The sequence below is a fragment of the Phragmites australis genome, chromosome 3 (assembly GCF_958298935.1).
Source record: "Phragmites australis chromosome 3, lpPhrAust1.1, whole genome shotgun sequence".
Classification (NCBI taxonomy): domain Eukaryota; kingdom Viridiplantae; phylum Streptophyta; class Magnoliopsida; order Poales; family Poaceae; genus Phragmites; species Phragmites australis.
In genome coordinates, this window is record NC_084923.1 from 42585998 (window position 1) to 42599802 (window position 13805).

The 13805-nt window shown below is 45.4% G+C and overlaps 1 protein-coding gene across 1 annotated transcript; it reads left to right on the forward strand.

Annotated features, from left to right (window-relative positions):
• Positions 1 to 1604: 1604 nt before the first annotated feature.
• Positions 1605 to 12519, forward strand: LOC133913183 (glutamate decarboxylase 1-like). Its single transcript, XM_062356249.1, has 7 exons — positions 1605 to 1842; positions 1919 to 2123; positions 10771 to 10971; positions 11065 to 11279; positions 11388 to 11641; positions 11730 to 11782; positions 11876 to 12519. The coding sequence occupies exons 1-7, from the start codon at positions 1757 to 1759 to the stop codon at positions 12338 to 12340; spliced, it is 1479 nt and encodes a 492-aa protein (XP_062212233.1). The 5' UTR covers positions 1605 to 1756; the 3' UTR covers positions 12341 to 12519.
• The last annotated feature ends 1286 nt before the right edge of the window (positions 12520 to 13805 follow it).

Here is a 13805-nt window from a genome sequence, read left to right on the forward strand (position 1 = left end):
TTTTTTTTTTTCTCTAGGGCTAGCTTCCACAGTGGATAGAACCTGTTACCAAGACAGCATTTATGACTTAGGATCAGGTTTTTCCACATATTAGGCTATTTCCAACATAAACTCTAAAATTCACCTCTATAACACTATTACAACATCCTCTATTTTATCTATTTTCAACAAAAACCCTATTTACTACCTTTTATTACTCTTCTACTCTTTCCGGACCTACACGTCAGTCACCAGAAACAAGGATGCAGTGCTGGATTTAGGGCGGTAAATTTGCCGACCGAAGCTGCCTCCTCTATCAATATAGCGAGCAGCAATAGTATTTTGTTGTTTCTGTTGGAGCGATGAACAAAAGACTGGAGTGACAAAATTGTATCTACAGTATTTTACAAGAGCAAATGCCGTCTCCAACATTAGAGACGTCCTGATATAGGAAAGAAAACCTATATCAGTGGCCAGGAAGGGAATGTCATTTTTTTATGGCGGATAAGTGATTTCGCTATTATTTGATAATAAATAAGGAATTTTCTTTATATATGGTTTTTGGCCAAGAGGATCGAGGAAGATCATGCATTTATGATTATACCCTGGGGCCTAATGTTCCGTGAATGGACAGTGATTAAAAAGTGGACGCTGACTGACAGTAGGCTCATGCCTCTACGCGCGTGTGGGCGCATGATCTGCCGACAACCGCTCCAATTTTCCCTCGCAAAAAAGGAAAAAAACTCCAATTTGCAATCGTGAATATACACGCAGCCACGTACAGACGAACAATCCTTCCCAATCTTTTATTACAAAAAAGGATAGGTGCACTATTAGCTTCCAAGCCGGAGCAGTTTTCAAATCCAAATAATAGTAAATCGTATGCAAAGAGACGAATCGATTGCTCTCAGCTCGCACCGTTCATCATGCTTTATTTGCATCATGTATCCATGGAAATGGAATGATGTAAACGGTAAACCAGGCCTCTACTAACTATTTTTTTTCGACTAGCAACCACCCATATGTTACACAGGTAAAATCAAAAATATTATAATAAAAATAATATATATATAAAAAATTAATTAAAAATAAAAAATTAATAATGTATTATTAAAGCTACTCAACTTAAAATAGTGAAATATAATTATCTATGTACGTAGAAAGGAAATAACACAGAAAAGAAAAGAAAATGCAGGAGATCTAGCTAACCTCCAACAAGCATCTTGGTGAAGCGGGTTCAGAGTTAAATGCTACCATGCAAGATATGGAAGATGATTGGTTGTTTCCTTAGGGAGGGGATCAAAAAATTTGATTACATTCTATAACTAGTAAGATCTAAATATGAATTTGAGTTATGTGATTAAAACTTGTGGACATTAGATATTAAAAGCTACTATATACCTCTTGTATTCTATATTTAATTATTATAGAAGATATAGATTATTCTAGTTATTGGATAGAGATATAAGAAAATAATTATGCATTAATATTTTTAATATTGATAGTGTTTATTAATTGTAGATTTTCTAAATTGGTTGGAAGTTTTCAAACTATCACAGCTTACCACGGAAAGGACGCGTGAACGAGAACGATGACCTCTTGCCACCGGCACCCGGTCGCGTATTACATCAACGCCGCGGCGTGGCAGAAGAATTGCAGGCATTCGCATTCCATAGTTTAACTGTCCCTCAAGCAAAAAGCGACGACCCCGTCGTTTTTTCTCCCCGCTCCAAATCTAGCAAGCCCAGGCCTTCTTCCCCGACTCCGGCAATCGACCATGGTGCTCTCACATGGCGTGGGTGGCTCCGATGAGTCCGTGCACTCGACGTTCGCCTCCCGCTACGTCCGCACCTCCCTCCCCAGGCACGTCGTCCGTTCTTTTGGGTACTGTGGCTGTGCCGTTTGATGACGTCTTGCTTGACTCGCTTTTGCTGGGCAGGTTCCGGATGCCGGAGCAGTCGATGCCGAAGGAGGCGGCGTACCAGGTCATCAACGACGAGCTGATGCTGGACGGGAACCCGCGGCTGAACCTGGCGTCCTTCGTCACCACGTGGATGGAGCCCGAGTGCGACAAGCTCATCCAGGCCTCCGTCAACAAGAACTACGTCGACATGGACGAGTACCCCGTCACCACCGAGCTACAGGTACGCTCGCGCGCCGATTCATTACCTCGCGGATGCCCAGATCAGATCGGTTCGTTCGTGGTTTTCCATTGGCCCACTTGCCGTCTGATCTGCCCTGGGAATCAGAAAACTGGGGGGTGGGGGGTGCTGCAAAACGATCGAGTTAGAGCGAGCAGTCACATGCGCGTTGAAGTCTTTTGGTATCCTAAGGGTATATTCAGCAATTACTTAAAAAAATCATCTTTTATAATACTACTATAGAATTATCTTATATTATTAAAGTATTTTTTTTATTTTTTTTAATCTTCAACCGTTATTGTATTACTTTTATCTCTCTTTAGCCTTACAGTTATCTTTTAATCATTCCATCGCACAATTATACGACCTCTTCTCGCTAACCGTAAGTTTAGAGACATCTCTAGCTCTCTATATGACATACGTTGGAGCTATGTTTCAAACTGTCTTCAATCCACATCTGGTGTGAATATGGATACCGACTCGATACCATATCTATTGGAGTTGGTCTAAGGCCTAACATATTGTTCGATTCGTTTCTATCTACTGTTTCTTGATTTATTTTCTCTTCCACCTACTGTTGACCAACAGGGAGTGCGTGAGAGATGATTGAACAGTGCAAGACCCTTTCCTTGATGTCCTGGAGGGATCAATTTCTGCTCTCTTTCCTTTGAAGGTCCGCAGCCGCAACCATTGAGTAGGCGGTGGGAGCGGTACCTATGTGGCTAATTTCCAAATAGTACAATACATCTCTTTATACAGGGAGAATATATTTTGACTACCAAGCAAACTATGTTCTCCTTTCTAATTTAAATTCAAACTATTTCTTAACTATAGATAAACTATTCTTATTCGAAAGATATTTATTTCCTAATCTGAAGGTAACTTGATGATAACTTGATCTCTATGATTTGACGGTGGCGACAGCCAGCCCTAGGGCTCCCGTGCCTCTCACATGCGGTGGAGATCGGTGGCAACCCTAGCCCTGGCTATCGTCGCTTCCTGCTAGGACGGCCGAACAGGCCCCCATGGGCCTGACCCATGAGATCTCCACTGCCATTGATTTCCAACGCGCCCTCGCGTTGGATGTCCATGCTCTAGTTTAGCAACAGGGAGTGCGTGAGAGATGATCGAGCAGTGCAAGACCCTTTCCTTCTTGATGTCCTGGAGGAATCAATTTCTGCTCTCTTTCCTTTGAAAGGTCCGCAGCCGCAACCATTGACTAGGCGCTGGGAGCGGTACCTCTGTGGCAGAAAGAAAAGTCATTTCTATCACGACGGTTACAAGGAGACCGGATGTTAGTATTTAGGAGCACAATCTTAATTTATAGTGCAATACGTGATAAAAATTATTATAAATTTATAATAAAGATAAAAAATCATATATGATAAAATAAGAAAGAAAATAAATTATCACGTGTAGTGGGTGCTTATTTGTAGATGGAGGACAGTGGAGACTGTAGTCGAATGAGGTCGTATGGTGGGGTTGGATGGCCTTCTTATGTCTCAAAATGGCCAGCTGCAAGGAGGAGGGAGAGTAGGTGATGTGCAGCGGTGCTGATGGCGTCAGTACTGTTCATGTCGATGAACAATACTCGTGAGTGGAGAGGGAGAAAGATAATAAATGCAATCTTTTCTTTCTTAATTTCCAAATAATACAATACATCTCTTTATATAGAGAGGATATATCTTGACTACCAAGCAAACTATGTTCTCCTTTCTAATTTAAATCCAAACTATTTCTTAACTATAGATAAACTATTCTTATTTGAAAGATATTTATTTCCTAATATGAAGGTAACTTGATGATGACTTGATCTCTATGATTTGATGATGGCGACAGCCGGCCCTAGGGCTCCCGTGCTTTTAACATGCGGTGGAGATCGGTGGCAACCCTAGCCCTGGCTATCGCCGCTTCCTGCTAGGCCGGCCGAACAGGCCCCCATGGGCCTGACCCATGAGATCTCCACTGCCATTGATTTCCAGCGCGCCCTCGCGCTGGATGTCCATGCTCTAGTTTATCCTATCCTCCTGGCATGATGATGAAGAGTTGTCTCGAAGCCATACCCTTAAGCATAATTCGTCTAACACCAGTGCATTAGTGAGGTTGCGGATGGTGTGGTTGATGCACAGGGTGAACTTATAGGACACATTACTGATGTAGCCACAAAGAGTGAAATGTCGAGACGTCGGGCGCCTGGTGTTCCCCCATCATGGTAGGGGTGCTAGGCACATCCATAAAGTAGCGCCAGATGCCCATATGATGGTAGAGCTCTCCTGTCGGTGGAGGAGAATCGAAGAGCTGGTGACGGAGAGTGGCACTGGGCAATAGAGTCACGTCCAAGCCGAAGAGGAACATGTCTATCGTAGTCGTGCGGCTGGCAGTCAAGTCAATGCAATGACTAAACAATAGTCATGCGTAAGCATCTTCGAGTGGTGCAAGAGACGGGGCACCAGAAGAACTGCAAAGTTCATAAATGACTTGGGCAATGGTGATAAACTCACAACTAGTATGATCAGAAAAATTTAAATTTGTAGCAGGCATGGAAGAACGAGACATCTCCTGATAAACCCACAGAGGAAGGCATATGAACGCCCACAGCCAAGTGACGAACGAGGGTCTCATCGCCCGAGTCAAAGAGACAATGTACCAGACGGTGAAGAAGTGATGACGAAGCAAGCATGCAGAGGTAATGGTCAAACAATATGACATCATCGACCACTGCCCAAGCTGATGCAACCTCCTTCTGTCGTATGTACACCTTGATGTTGGCTAGCTCTAGGTTGGCCTAGACCGTGCAATGAACTTCGTTGAGAAGGTCCGAGTGTTACGAGAGACCTCCATGGTTGTTGATGAAGTACAGTTGCCACCCAATCTGGAGAATGAGCCCGTGTGGCCACCCGATAGTGCTAATGAGGAAGCAGACAAAGCCATCATAGATGCTGCCGGCTATAGTGCAGGGACAAGAGTCACCCAAAATGACGCCTGAGGAGGTGGAGGTGAGGTAGTGCCGATGATGAAGAAACAGATACTTCGGTTGCCATGATGAAAACTCATCTCCAAGCGAGCGAAGTCCCAAATTATAGGATCCAAGATGCAAAGCCATGGAGTCTCCAGGATGATGTCGGTGTCGCTCATCAAAGGGAAGGTGTAGCCGTCGATGGAGAAGACCTCTCCCTCAATAACAAGTGGTAGGTCGTGGCAGAGGCCACGGCTGATGATGCGATCGCCAGTGCCGATAACAATCTGCATTTGAATACGGCATAGTGGCAACCCTAGCCGAAGTGCGAGGGACTCGTCGATGATATGTGTTGTGTCGGTGTCCAGAAGAACGCATAGTCCGTCCTCACGCAGGGCTGACAAGAGCCGCATGGTGCGGCCACAAGGGAGACAATCCTCTTGATCACCCCTCATCATCATGAGGGACGCCACACCCTTGTCCTCTGTGTTTGTGTCGCTGTCGATAAGTTCCAGGAGGAACAAATGCTTGCACTTATGCCCCTTGGAGAATTGCTCATCGCAGTTGAAGCACAGGTTGAGTTGATGGCGCTCCGCCATCTCCTCAGATGTGAGCCACCCCCAGGTGTACCTTTAGTCGTCATTGTTCCTTTAGCCTTGTTCGTCGTGGGTTTAGAGCTTGAAGAATATGGACGGGCAACAAACTTAGATGTCGTCGAATGTTGCCGAGCCTCAGCCATGACATGGGCACGCCTCTCATAGGCACGTGCAATCTCATGGCCTCATTCATGTCCTTAGGCTCCTAGAGCTCCATGTCTATTTTTAGGGGCTTCGTCAATCCTGCAGTATAGATGTTTACCTGTTGTATTTCATTTAGGTTCCTAATACAAGCAACAAGCGCAAGGAACTTCTCCGTGTACTCATCTATGGAACGCGTCTTCCTTAGGGCAGCAAGCTCGCCCAATCGGTGTGTTGGAGGGCCGAAGCGGATGTTGATGAGGTGAGAGAAAGACTCCCATGTGAGAGGGTTGTGGTCCTTGAACAGACACATGTACCGGTGCTGCGTGACGCCTGTCATGTGGAAAGAGGCTAACCAAACCCTCTCCACATCCGGAATGTGTTGCATGATGAAGAAGTGCTCACACCTGTTGAGCCATGGGAGCAGGTCGTCCTTACCGTCGAAGGTGGGGAACGACAACTTGTGGTACTTAGGTACCATGAAGCCGTAGCGGGGTTGTCATCCGTCAAGTGTCTTAGTCGAGGAAGAAGCCAGGATACACGTCCCGGATGGCAATGGAACGCCGAGTGTGGACAAGCCGAGGAGGATGGCGTCTCTCGGTGAATCAGAAACCGGGGGTCCCCGAATCCCGAGGCCAGGCCAGCAATCCGCCACATGGCGCCATCCCGCGGAGTCTCCTCCGCGAGGTAAAAAAGATTAAGTCCCGGGAGAGGGCGCTTGGTGCCACAGTCAGTGGTCCCCGAGTACTCAAGTTCCCCGATGATCTGTGAAGTCTAAGTACCGGGAAGAAAGTGCTCGGGGAGATATACGGTGGCCCCCGAGCACCCGAGTCCCCCGACAATCAGGAAAGCTAAGTACCGGGAGAAGTGTGCCCGGGACCGAGCGGGGCACCCAAGTATCCCGAGGACCCACTGAAGGAAGTTCCAGGAGAGAGTGCTCGGGGCTGCGTGCAGCGGCCCCCGAGCACTCGGTCCCCCGAGGATCCGTACAAGCGTGCCCAGGAGAGAGTGCTCGGGGAGGTGAACAGTACCCCCGAGCACTCGGTTCCCCGAGGATTAAGAAAGGGTATTCTCGGGAGAGAGTGCTCGGGGAGGTGAACAGTGACCCCCGAGCACTCGGTTCCCCGACGACTCAGAGAGCCCCCTGACAGTGGCCCCTGCAGGGGCCCACTGATGAAGTGTCAACCAGTCAAAGGCCCAATGACGCATTTAAAGAGCGTGCGTGGCCTGTCACCCCCAACTGCTTCCGCCACGCTCGGTGTCAGTTCCTACCACATTCTGGTAGAAGGGCGTGGGGTCATTAAATGTACGAATCCCATCCCGTGCCATCCGGACCGTCTCGGGATAACGTCGTAAGGGCCGAGGCGTTCCGTCTGCCACGCTGCTGTGGCAGGAGAACAAGACAGGATGCGCACGCTGGGCCGCTCTGCGGCTACCCGGTGAGCCCTCTCCACGGCGCCCGTTGCCAATGCATTTATGGTGACAGATGACCGGGCGTGGGGCGTATTTTTCACCCCCGGTCACTTCGCACAGAGGCTATGATGACGCCCTTTCCATTTATGGTATCTTGGAACTCGTGCCGCCCTCCCGTTCGCGGCACGCTACTGCCGGCAGGTATTTAAAGCCGCCGGCAGCACGGACAAAAACAGGCTCTGAAGTGAATCAATCTCTCACAAGTAGACAAGCTTTGAAAATCTCTGAGCAAGTTCGACAAGTTAGACAATTTCTAAAAGGTTGGAAAATCCCAGAGGAAGTAAGTAGCGAAGGGAAGAGAAGATCGAGAGCGTCTAAAGCCAACAGATACACGCAGACCGAAGAACAAGGAGCCTCAGGCTCTAAGATAGATAAACATTCTTGTAACCAGCAACATCCTTGAGGGACATTCTCAGGGCATTTATAGTATCCATACAGGAGTAGGATGTTACGCCTCCGTGCGGCCCGAATCTGTCTAAACACCAGCGTATTTACTCTGTTCCCCACTAGATCGTTCCACCCCACCGGCCATCGCATTTATACCCATTTATTTCTCCGGCGAACATATTCAGGATCATCCCCCGGCTGAATCTCTAAAAAGGGGTCCCTCAGGATCTCTGCGATAGTAGTTAACCCTCCGACAACGTCGATCATGTTCACAGAAGAGCTGTTGTCGGGCAACCCCAAGGAGGCACCCATAGCCGCACAAGCAGCACGCCTGACTGCTATCATGCGCGCGGCCTCAGCCTCCTGCCGAGTGGTAGCCTCGCGTGCCACAGAGGTGTTGTCGATCATTACCTTGCCGTTGTTGTTGTTCATGAGGAGGTCCTCTTGACGCTTCATGCGGAGCTGCAAGTCTTTTATCATGGATGTCAAGTCATGGAGGTCCTGTCGCATCGCGCCCCCTCGAGTGCTTCCGTTACAAATTTGTTGAAATCCTGATCACCAGCACTGCCAGAACCCATGATCTGTGATATCAAATGTAGCGAGCGCTTATTTGTAGAGGGAGGACAGCGGAGATCGTAGTTGAAGGAGATCGTAGGACAAGAAGGAGGGAGAGAAGGTGGTATGCGGTGGTGCTAGTGACTTCCGTACTGTTCACACAGGAGAACGGTACCGTGAGTAGAGATGAAGCAAGATAAGACATGTAATCTCTTTTTTCTTAATTTTCAAATGATACAATACCTCTTTTATATAAAGATGATATATCTTGACTAACAAACAAACTATGGTGATCTTCCTAATTTAAATCCAAAGTTTCCTTATTAAAAGATATTTATTTCTTAATATGAGGATAACTTAATAATAATTTGATTTTGACGATTTGGCGACGGCGGCAACGGATTCTAGAACTCCCGCGCCTTCTGCTGGGCCAGCCAAAGTGGGCCTGACCATGATGCCACGTGTCACGCTAAAAAAAAATGGACCGCAAGTTGAGATCAGGTGATTATTTTCCGCAAGTTGACCGGTCCGTGTGATACTGTATGAGCTGCATCGTGGATTGGGGACTAGGAGCGGTCCCGATGTGACAGAAAGGAAAGACATTTCCATCACCACTATTTGGACAAAGTACTTGTTCTCCTCGTAGTCTATTTCTGCGCTACTTAATCTCTCTAATCATAAATGTAGGTCATTTTAGCCTTATTAATTATTTCTAAATATAATTTGTTCTCGAACTTTTACATATATTTTTTCTCTTTTATTCTTTCTTACTTTTATTTAATAAATACTATTATTCTCATAAATAAATACGTTATCTTTTTCAATACAGAATAAATAAATAATAATAAAATTATTTAATCTACTTTTTTAATCTCTATGTATAAATTTAAAACAATATATATTGCAATCGGAGGGAGGAGAGTATTTTTGGCCGGTGCATCTGTCCCTTTTTTTTGCCTGTTTGAAACCAAGGGAAAAAATACGCGTGATCAGCGTCTGACTAGTAGCAGTGGTTTCTGAACAGCCCACTGGCCGCTGCCAATGGGCGGGCGGTCGCTGTCGCAACCGGCTGCTACTCTCCGCACCGGCTCCCCTCCCCCGAATCGAGGCCAACTTGCTTGGCGCACCAATAATGCCGCGACCAGCGGGTCCCTCCATCCTCTTCTTGGCATGTTATTGGAGTAGTACGTTACCCGTGTCAAGGCACCCCGGATATTCTGATCCGTGGCTTAACAAGCCGGGTGGCTTCGTCGATTATTCAAAATATATATATAGTTGTCAGTTGGAACTGCAATCGCTGACTAGTCCTTTGTTGGCGATTGGACAGTCTATTGACAAGTAATTTTCCAAGAACCGGCATATCAATTATCGTCTGAAAATTCTAATCACTTTTTTTTTATTTAAACGGATTCATATGAAAAATTATTCAACTATAAAATTATAGGTATCGTCGATAGTTATTATTTTTATATAAAATTCACCTCTATTTAAGATTGTATGAAAAAGTTATATTTTTTTCTTTAAATATCTCCATCCGAGGTTAGGTTAGGATGCATTCCGAAAGTGTTCGATTAACCTGAAACAAAAATTAGAAACGATTCCTGGTGCACAGCACATGAAAAAGTCCACTATCTCCTAGCCACGAAAGGGAAAAGAAAAGGAAACTAAGATTAGAAAAGGCGTACAGCGCTTTCGGTAGTACGCGTGTGAAGAAAGCTGTAATTAGGTATGTTAATGTGGCTATGTTCTCTGGTAACTTATGGAGAATTTTTCTATTAGAAGATAGATGTGGAATTTTTTTTATCTTTGTGAATTTATATAGGGATAGGAATGGGATAGCTATTTCTCGCTATATCTCTAATATAAATATATAAACATTATATTATGTAGGAAAAATAATAAATTATTTTATATTTTTAACCTATGACATTGAACTCATATTATATTAATTACTCTCGTATGTATTTATAAATTATTTATTTATGCTATGAACACATTATTAATATATAAAATTAATTAATTATGATTCAATTTTATATCTCAATTAGGATTCGATTCCTGCAAAATTTCGTGCGGAAACGGAGATGAAAGAAAACTTTCCCCACATAGTTAAATGGGAATAGAAATAGAAAAGCATTCCCTGTGGAGATTGACACATTGCCATCCCTAGCTGTAGTGCTCGAATGGTAGAAACACACCTGCCACAGTATTGGGCCCACAGGTCTCTGCGTTAAATTTTCTCTGGAATGATTAGTATCATATTCCAAACTCTAAAGCAATGTGAAATCTGAATTTCTCCTCCGTGGTGATTTTTGCAATTGCATTTTTTATGTTGCTGAAGTTTACAGAGTTCAGAATTGGGACTAAAATGTTTGGAAGGCAAAAGTTCTCCCTTTTTCTTTTCTGAAATTCGAAATACTTGTCCCAGGACATTATCGATCAGATATTTGTCCATTGTGCCCTCCCATCTGCATTGCAGAAAAGAGAAATGCTGCGTGACTGTCGAATTAACTGAACTTTCGCTTGAATTGTGATTTTGCAGAACCGGTGCGTGAACATGATTGCTCATCTCTTCAACGCCCCTCTCGGGGAGTCCGAAACGGCCGTCGGAGTCGGCACCGTCGGCTCATCTGAGGCCATCATGCTCGCCGGGCTGGCGTTCAAGAGGCAGTGGCAGAACAAGATGAAGGCCGCCGGCAAGCCCTGCGACAAGCCTAACATCGTCACCGGTGCCAATGTCCAAGTAAGAAAAATTGCAATGTCCCATTCTCCATGCATAACCTCATGTAGCTCAATGCTGCATATATGGGCGACTTAAATGGATTGGGAAATGCAGGTTTGCTGGGAGAAGTTCGCGCGATACTTCGAGGTGGAGCTGAAGGAAGTGAAGCTGAGCGACGGCTACTACGTCATGGACCCGAAGAAGGCTGTGGACCTGGTCGACGAGAACACCATCTGCGTCGCGGCCATCCTCGGCTCCACGCTGAACGGCGAGTTCGAGGACGTGAAGCTGCTCAACGACCTGCTCACCGAGAAGAATGCCCAGACAGGGTAACCTCTCTGTCTTGCTCTGCATCCTTTATCCGTGCATCAGCGTTCAATCATTTTGTTGTACGCTACTGCAATGCTTATGAACATGAAGTTGAACTGAACATGCAGCTGGAACACGCCGATCCACGTCGACGCGGCGAGCGGCGGGTTCATCGCGCCGTTCCTGTACCCGGAGCTGGAGTGGGACTTCCGGCTGCCGCTGGTGAAGAGCATCAATGTCAGCGGGCACAAGTACGGCCTCGTCTACGCTGGCATCGGGTGGTGCATCTGGAGGACCAAGGAGGATCTGCCGGAGGAGCTCATCTTCCACATCAACTACCTTGGCGCTGACCAGCCCACATTCACCCTCAACTTCTCCAAAGGTGCCATTTTTTGGTTCATTTTCCCTTGTCCTTCGATACATACACACAGCAGGCTGGCTAATCTGCTCTTGATGCACCACGATTTCAGGTTCCAGCCAAGTCATTGCACAGTACTACCAGCTGATCCGCCTTGGCTTTGAGGTAATTACGTCAGGTCATTGCTTATTATTTACACAAATCATGTTGCTATTACGAAATCACGTCTTCTAATAATTTAACGTGCCTGCAATGCAGGGTTACAAGAACATCATGGAGAACTGCCAGGAGAACGCGATGGTGCTGAAGCAGGGTCTGGAGAAGAGTGGGCGGTTCAACATCGTGTCCAAGGACAACGGCGTGCCGCTCGTGGCCTTCTCCCTCAAGGACAGCAGCCGGCACAACGAGTTCGAGATCTCCGACTTCCTGCGCCGATTTGGCTGGATCGTGCCGGCCTACACCATGCCCCCCGACGCGCAGCACGTGACTGTTCTCCGCGTCGTCATCCGCGAGGACTTCAGCCGCACCCTCGCCGAGCGCCTCGTGCTCGACATCGAGAAGGTGCTGCACGAGCTCGACGCGCTGCCCGCGCGCGTCCCCAGCGGCGACATCGCCGCCCTGGCCGCCGCCGCGGAGAGCGAGAGTCAGAAGGTGAAGCAGCGCCAGGTGATCTCGCTCTGGAAGAGGGCCGTCCTGGCCAAGAAGACCAACGGCGTCTGTTAAGCAGCGCTACCCCGCGTGGCTGTGCTGTTTGCGTATCTGCCGTTCTGGATGAGAGTCACTCCTTTTTACGAACTCTGGGTGAAAATTATCCTTTTTTACGTGAATTTTACTCCCGAATTAAGGATGCAGCCTGTCGAAGTTAATTCTTGGGGGACGGAATAATTCCGGCTCGATATTAAGTAACGACTGTGTTCTGGAACGTGTTATGTATTGTTTTGTGACAGTCGCACACCACAATTTGTGCGTTCGATCTTATCGAATCAATAACGTATTTGTGCATTCGTGAATGGAGGTTGCCATCGTACTAGCAAAATGGGATTGAAGAGCGGTTCGTGGTACGCCAAAATACCCCGCGGTACCTTTTTTTTTCCGTTCGAAATGATACCGCGGAGTGCGCATTTAGCTATCTTCAGCAAATATTATAAAAATTCATCTCCTATAACATTATTATAGTATCTTCTTACACTACTATAATACTCTTTATTTTTTATATCTCCAGCAGCTACCTATTTTTTAACTTATATTACTCTTCTCCTCCCTCCGGACTCACAGTCAACCTCTATAAACAGTATTGCAATTGCTACAGTGTTACAGTAAATTTGGAGTGCCGATTCTCTCTCCGCAACACTGTAAAACACTGTACTGTAGCATGAAAACTAAAACTGCTGGAGATGGCCTTAGGAGCGGAAGCCACATGGTGCGGCCACCAGAGAGTAGCTTGTGTACTGTTGAGAAATCTCTTCTACTGAATATAGTTGAGAGATACTTCAAAAAATAATCAAAAAAGATATATTGTAGGGAAAAAACCTTTTATTTTTTATTCATCTATATTTATAATAAGAGGTGCAGCCTATATATATAGGGAAAAAACCTTTAAACAATATAATCGAATCTTTCAAGAGATCAAGACGGACCCACATTTAATTGTAAAACTCCAGATTTTCTAACACTCCTTATTGGCACTTCTCGCGAAATGCGTATGTCTCATCAAAACTTACCAATAACTCAGTGAGAAAAATTAAGAAAAAGAGTACATAACTCGTGATATGATCACACGAATTGCATCATTAAAAACTTTATCATGAGAAACTTCAGAAAAACTCATTTAAGTGAAAAAGAGTACAATCCACCCAAAATATTTCTTATAATCTTCATAATTAACTTTGGACACTTAATCTTCTTAACTAAGATTTAATTATTCATATCAGTATTATGTGAAAAAAAAATTCGTGAAATATGCAACTCTCTAAGGCTCATCATCCTAATGCCATGGATATATCTTTAAAAACTAGATATAGGAAGAGGCTTAGTGAATAAATTTACAAGATTTTCACATGATTTGATATACATTACCTTTACTTCATTCATTTTATACAATTCATGAGCATAAAAGAACTTGGGGTTAATATGCTTCGTTAAGTTACTTTTTACATATCCCGATTGCACTTATGCAATATATGCAGCA

Bases quoted from the DNA above. Each gene is read 5' to 3' on its own strand.
- LOC133913183 (XM_062356249.1), top strand. From the start codon at position 1,757: ATGGTGCTCTCACATGGCGTGGGTGGCTCCGATGAGTCCGTGCACTCG. The intron at 1,843-1,918 runs GCACGTCGTCCG...TTTGCTGGGCAG, and splicing joins GTCCGCACCTCCCTCCCCAG to GTTCCGGATGCCGGAGCAGT. The intron at 11,280-11,387 runs GTAACCTCTCTG...CTGAACATGCAG, and splicing joins GAGAAGAATGCCCAGACAGG to CTGGAACACGCCGATCCACG.